The following is a 6,733-nucleotide window of genomic DNA, read 5'->3' on the forward strand; positions in this document are numbered from 1 at the left end:
GGTTGTGAGCCACCATGTGGTTGCTGGGAATTGAACTCAGGACCTTCGGAAGAGCAGGCAATGCTCTTAACCACTGAGCCATCTCTCCAGCCCAAGAATCAAGTTCTTAAACTGGGTGGTGGCGGTGCACACCTTTGATCCCAGCTATTACTAGGGAGACAGCAGCCTTCCGATATCTGTGAGTTTGAAGCCAGCGTGGTCTACAGCGCGAGTTCCAGGAGAGCCAGGTTCCTTTCTGTGATCTCCTCTGTGACTGATGGGGGAAGGTGCCCTTTCTCACGCCCAGAAGAATCCTCGTCTCTTCAGGCCCTTCCTTTCTCTTCCAGGTCCAACAGCCATGCAGCCATCGACTGGGGCAAAATGGCTGAGCAGTGGCTACAGGAGAAGGAGGCAGAACGACGGAAACAGAAACAGCGGCTGACCCCTCGACCCTCTCCCAGTCCCATGATTGAAAGCACCCCTATGTCCATTGCTGGCGATGCGACCCCACTCCTGGACGAGATGGATCGGTAGGGGGCCTGTTCTACAGACTGTGGTTACCTCTGAGGCTTCAAGAGACCTGGCCACCCACAGCCTCACTTCCTGCCCCTCTTTTTTTTTTTTTTTGTGGCATGAAATGACATTCTCTTTAATGTCAGCCGGGATGGGTGGCTGGATGGATAGCCTTGTGAACTGGTATGCACCAAGGAGCAGTTCTCCCACTCCAGACCTGTACCAACCACCCGTCCTGGGACCAGGCTAGGAGAGAAGAATGTAGCAGGAGGAGGCAAGTGAAATGGAACAGCCGTCGTCTCCCTGGAAGCCATTTTGAGGTCTGTCCTCACCTGATACAGGCTGTATCAGGCTCAACTTGTACATGTGGGGAAACCAATGCTATTTATTCAGTTTGAGGCAGGAGGGAGAGGATGAAAAATGTTTTCAGACTTGATGTCAATACTTTGGTGGCATCAAAGTAGGACTTTGGGGGACATGTGGAGCGGTGTTGACCTGCCAGCCCCTGCCTACCTACCCTCATCTACCTATTGCCACCTGCTTCTCACCTGTCATTTGAATAAACAGTGTTTCTACAGAGCACTTGCCGAGGCCTCGCTATAGCTCCCCGCTGAGGGGTTGCTTCATATCAGTTTGAAACACCAAAAACTTCCTCTCACAATTCATCAGAGAGACCAGAATTCAGATTGCTTGTGGTTACCTCCCTGCTGAGCCCCATGACCCTGTGTGCTTCTTACATCTTTTGTTAGCTGTGTTGAGGTGAAGTCTCTAGCCCAGGCTGGCCTTGGAGTTACAGCAGTCCTGCTTCTGCCTCCTAAATGTCGGAGTTGCGGGAATGACACGTGTGTGCTTACGACTTTGTGGTTTTTGGTTTTTCTTGGGTTTTGGTCTTTTGAGATAGGGTTTTTCTGTTGTAGCGCTGACTGTCGTAGAACTCAGTCTGTAGACTTCAAACTCAGATCCAACTGCCTCTTCCTTCTGAGTGCTGAGATTAAAAGTGTGAACCACAACCCCCAGCTTATTTTTAATTCTGTATGTGCATGTGTGGGTGGGTACACAGGAAACCAAGAGGGTTATGGATCCCTTGGAGCTGGAGCGGTAGAGCTGTGAGTCACTGCATGAGCACTGAGAGCTCAGGCATTTTTCAAGAGCTGAGCCGTCTGCTGGCTTGTCTCTGCTGTCTTACATTAGCTGTCCTATCTATGAAAAGGAGATGGTGACATACTCAGGGCTGAATGAAATGTTGGGCCAGGGCTTGGGCCTGGTGGTTTTTAGCCACCAGACTACTGTGATGTTCTCATCTCCCACACAGTGTAGAAAAGTAAATCTGAGGGGGCTGGAGAGATGGCTCAGAAGTTAAGAGCATTGCCTGCTTTTCCAAAGGTCCTGAGTTCAATTCCTGGCAACCACATGGTGGCTCACAACCATCTGTAATGGGGTCTGTTGCCCTCTTCTGGCCTGCAGACATACAGACAGAATATTGTATACATAATAAATATTTTTTAAAAAAATAAAAAAATTAAAAAAAAAAAGAAAGAAAAGTAAACCTGAGCCCCTGGGCACCCCTTCATTTCTCAGCTGTGCCTTGGTCTCTGACAGCCAGAAGAGTCAGTTCCTGGCCCAGAATGGGTCCCTCACCTGATCATCCTTGGACACTCAGGCCATGGGAGAGGGACTATTTCCCACCCCTTTCCCTTCCTGGCTCTGTATCAGCCAGCACTCTGGCTCTGGTTCCTTCCGCCCGCAGCCTTCTTTGTTCTGTGTGTCTGAGGCTTCATCTTGCAGTGATTCAGTGTGGGAGAGTAAACCTCCCTCCTTTGTGCCTGCTTGAGTTGCCACCGCTGCCTGTATTGAACTCATACCGCTTTTCTTCACCCTTTGATTGTGTTGGTGGGAAAGGGTTGGCTTCCTCCTGGAACTCTCTACTTTCTCCAGCATAGCAGGTCTGCTGCATGGGGCTCCACCAGCTGGGAAGATCGTGTCCTCTGTGGTGCTACAGCCCTTCCCTTGGGCCACTTGAGGAGGGAAAGGCAGGCCAAGTAAGCAGCAGGTTCAGTTTATTGAAGGTGGAGCTGCATAGTGCTGCCCACCACAGAAGGAGTTTCACAAATGGCGCTGGTCTCCAACATCCGCTCCCTCCCTAAACAGATTCTGCCACCTGCTCCTAGGTGGCTTCTCTCTCCCTCCTACCTAACTTCCCATAGACATAGACTTCCTCCTTGATTGTAGAATTGTCCCTTGAGAATCCCCTTGACCTCTGGCCCAGAACCAGCCACCTCCCCCCAGAAGAGGCCCTGTTGGAGGGAGAGAATAGCAGTAGGGGTCAGTTACAGGCTTGATTTATTCACTCTGGTTGCCCTGGCCTCAACTGAGATTGGGATTGGACACTGGGGGAGATTTTCTCTTGCTCGTCTTCTTGTTTTGTAAGGTCTTTGTCCCATTCTTTCTGGTTTGGGCGGTGCTCTTCTCTTTCTTCTTGGGCGAAGGTAATTCCACAGTATCTTCACTGGAGCGCCCCTCTTTATTCCGTTCACAGCTGTCCTCACTCTCCGGCTCTTCTCGGCTTTCTGGGCTGGACTCTGACGTCCTGACTAGTTCTGGAGGGGAAGACTCTGATTTCACTGGGCTTTTCTTCTTAGTTAACTTGCCCTTCTTGACATTTTTCTTCGGTTTTGCCTTTTCATCCACCATCTCCTCCTCCTTGTCTTTCTCTTTCTCCTTTTTCTTCTTTATCTTCTTGATGACCTTGCCCTCCTGACTCTTGTCTGTGGGGCTCTCAGAACGCCAGATGGTGATGGGCGCTGCTGAGTCGGGAGCCCTGGTGACGGGCCTGATGTCTGGGTCAGTAGGTATGTCAGTGGGACACAAGTGAGTTGGGCTGGGAGATGAGGCCTCCTCCTCCTCCTCCTCCTCATTTGGGTCATCTGCCATACATGTGTGATGGATGGAATGGGGATGGTGGATTACTGCCACAGAGAGGGGTCTGTAGCGTTTGCACCTGGGGGGAAGAGACGGGAAGAAATGAATGAAGCTGAATCAGGCACCCTGGAGTCCTGTGCCCACCAGCCAGCTGGTACTCACCAGCGGTACCAGATCCGCTCCACACACTCTTCTTCTGGGATGAGTTCAAAGCAAGGGGTATGGATGATGTTGTAGCAGGTTGAGCCCCCATCTCTGGAGCAGGTCAGGCCTACATCTCGGGAGCTGCTACTATTTGTCTTCTCTGAGCAGTCCTTCAGCCTGCCACACACCAGACTCTCAGCTTGGCTCCCATACCTCCATGACTCCCCAGGGGCCCAGAGGGACAGCCAGCTGCTTCTGGGCCTGGCCCAGGCTGCCAAGAGAGCTCCCCATTCATTGTTCTTGGAGCTGAGCAGGGTTTAAGAGCTGGGGCTAGGCTGGCAGCACCAGGCCAAGGCTGGAGGGGAACCTGAAGGGGATGGGTCCCCCATGAAGGGGCCCTCACCTAGATTCACAGTTGCAGTGTCTGACGGTGTGCATGTGCTGCTTGTGATGGCCACATTCCGAGTAGGGGTGGATGACACACTGCTGGTGTTTCCAGCAGCACCTGTCAGTGTCCTCACAGTCACCTGAGGGAAGAGGTTTCCGGGTCATTGGGAGGCAGCCAAACACACCACACCGCATTCCCCCAACATGTAATGCCCAACAACAACTGCTATCATCAGAGGTGGTGACTTAACTCCAGTTCTCTGCATTGCCCTGTCCTCTTATCCACTGCTTTGATACTGTCATGGAAACATTGCCACACATGGGATAGAGAGGATCCCTGTCACGCTTCCCTTGCTGTTCTCTATTGCCTTTGTCACTTCCTCTTCTGGGGAATTCACTGCCCCAGGCCCTCTACTGAATGCCACAGTGTGGGTAGGGATTGGCCACGGCCTGGCAGCCTCCTGCGTGGGTGGCAGTGGGCCCTCGACAGCACGCTCCTTACCTGTTCTGGTTCCTCTGCGCCCTGTCTCCTCCACCTCCTCACTTCTCTTCATTCTTTCCCTGCTCTTTACTAGTCCAAACCACTGTCTTGGACTGGAAGGTGCTCAGTGGGTGGTTGTCCTCTGCCCTCCACATGCTACCACAGCCACACAAACAAGGCTTTTTAAAAATTGCTTTAAGCTGGTGGGTGGTGGCACTCGGGAGGCAGAGGCAGGTGGATCTCTGAGTTTGAGGACAACCTGGTCTACAGAGAAAATTCCAGGACAGTCAAGACTACTCAGAGAAATCCAACCTGGGTGGGGAGGCTGCTTTAAATATCCCAGAACCACAGAATGCTGAACAACCTGCCCCAATTTATGCCGGTCTGTGAGGCTGGGGAAGGTTCCCACTTCTTACTGAGCTACATGGGTTTTTCATGGGACTCCCAGTGTTCCATCTCTGACCCTGCTTAGGGCTCCCTGCACACGTCTAAAAGGTAAACATGCCTCCTGCCCCACCGTCTCCCAGAGGAGCAGCCCTGTAGGGGTAAGAAGTGATGAGTTCCGCATCTGGGCTGGAAGGCTGTGGTTAGCTCTCCACTCCCCTCCCCCCAAGAGGCCGTGGTGATTCTGCCTTTATCCAGCTCCTGGGAGTGGCAGAGCTGGGCAGGACATCGGGCAGCATGAGAGAGAAGACAGCCATGTAGTCTTAGGCTCTCTCTTGCTCTCCTCCTTCCCTTTCCCCCACAATACTGTGAGGCTCCCGAGAGATTCCAGAATACCTCTCACCCACTTTCTCATGCCTCTTCTCCCCAGGGGAAGTAAGGGATGTGTGCAGCAGGACCTTGGACTATCGCCCCTGCTTTTTTTTTTTTTTTGGCACTTAAATTGAGGCAATGGGCAACATAGAGGTATATGCTCTGAGCCTGGAGTCAGTCATGCCTGAGGCTTGGGGCTCTTTCCCTTAACAATTTGCTTTTCTGTGCCTCTCCTACCCACAAAATGGGACAGGGGTGGCTATTATGCAGGGTTACAAGGACATGTTGATGTTTGTGGCCACAAAGTATTTTACCAAAGACAGGGGTGATGAGGACTCAAGGCAGGGCCTTCTCCGGCATTGCAGAAGACAAAGGATGGGCAGCTGGGTTCTCTACCATATGGCTCTTGGGATCACACTCAGGTTATCGGCAAGCACCTTTACTCGTTGACCCTGGGGCACCTGAGGAATCCCACTGTTCCCTCCTCCAAGATGTTAGCTCTCACAAATAGGGGTAATGAAGCCTCTGGGGGCCATAGGTCACATGGACCCACCTTCCGAGGAGAAGGAAGACACATCACTGCTGGACTCCACACTAGACAGATGCCTTCTCTTCCAGCTGGGCAACCTGCTTATATCTGAGAGAGTACAAAACGGCAGCAGTGACAACAGCCACCTCCCATGTCATTCAGTCACCAAACATTTCCTAAGATGCTGGGCCCAGACATATATCCTGGGGATGCAGGGATTTAAGAACCAAGGCACACTTCTCCAGAGACTGAAGGGGAGGGACCAGGAAAGAGCAAAAAGTTTCATGGCAGCAGTGTGAAAACGGGCCAGATGATGATGGAACACGCAGAGGCAGGTGGATCTCAGAGTTCAAGGCCAGCCTGGTTTACAGAGCTAGTTCTAGGACAGACCCCCAAAGCGACCTGTCTCAAAAAAAAGAAAAAAAAATTGGGGGAGAGGGTAGGGTAGACTGGAGGGGTGAGGACTATGAACTTAGGAACTTGAGTGGAACTGTAGTGATTAGTCAGGGAGGACAGGACCAGCCTGGTCCAAGACGTGGAGAGCCTGGGCAGACCACTTATTTGTAGGGTTCCATAGGCTAGACCCCATGGCCTCAAGCATGCTCAGCAAGTGTTCTACAACTGAACTATAGGAGTCAGAGAAGTATGGAGCCAGCTGTTGAGACGTGTGGTCATCCCAGCAGCTAGGAGGCAGAGTCAAAGGTTCAAGGTTATCCTCCTCTAAAGCTATCTTGGTCTACATACCAAGTTTTAAGCCAGATAGAGCTACACTGAGAGACCCTGTCTCCAAAAAAAAAAAAATTAAGTGCTGAACACGTCGTGAAAATTTCTACAGCACTGCTGTTCCCAGCTCCAGCCTGGGAAAGAGGTGCCCAGTGTCCTATTGCTCCAAGCCTCCCCCTTTACTCTTTTCTTCCATGACAGGCTACACTTTCTTTTTTTTTTTTTTTTTTGGTTCTTTCGAGACAGGGTTTCTCTGTGGTTTTTGGAGCCTGTCCTGGAACTAGCTCTGTAGACCAGGCTGG

At 51.6% G+C, this 6,733-nt stretch overlaps 2 protein-coding genes across 3 annotated transcripts in view; one reads left to right on the plus strand and one right to left on the minus strand.

Moving 5' to 3' along the window:
- Supt6h (SPT6 homolog, histone chaperone) overlaps positions 1-1,345 on the plus strand; it is a 42,295-nt gene extending 40,950 nt beyond the window's left edge. The window contains exon 37 of the mRNA XM_005349461.3: positions 327-1,345. Within this exon, the coding sequence (XP_005349518.1) occupies positions 327-513 (187 nt within the window). The 3' untranslated portion in view covers positions 514-1,345. The remainder of the gene's footprint in view (positions 1-326) is intronic.
- A 704-nt stretch (positions 1,346-2,049) lies between these two features.
- Positions 2,050-6,733, minus strand: part of Proca1 (protein interacting with cyclin A1) — a 10,387-nt gene continuing 5,703 nt past the window's right edge. Inside the window, exons 2-5 of one of the 2 annotated variants that reach the window (XM_005349464.2) lie at positions 5,733-5,816; positions 3,959-4,082; positions 3,574-3,732; positions 2,050-3,490 (exon numbers count right to left, since the gene is read on the minus strand). In XM_005349464.2, the coding sequence (XP_005349521.1) occupies positions 2,857-3,490; positions 3,574-3,732; positions 3,959-4,082; positions 5,733-5,816 (1,001 nt within the window). In that variant the 3' untranslated portion in view covers positions 2,050-2,856. The remainder of the gene's footprint in view (positions 3,491-3,573; positions 3,733-3,958; positions 4,083-5,732; positions 5,817-6,733) is intronic. The other variant, XM_005349465.3, reaches the window with a different exon arrangement.

Source organism: Microtus ochrogaster, chromosome 7 (genome assembly GCF_000317375.1).
Source record: "Microtus ochrogaster isolate Prairie Vole_2 chromosome 7, MicOch1.0, whole genome shotgun sequence".
Lineage (NCBI taxonomy): Eukaryota > Metazoa > Chordata > Mammalia > Rodentia > Cricetidae > Microtus > Microtus ochrogaster.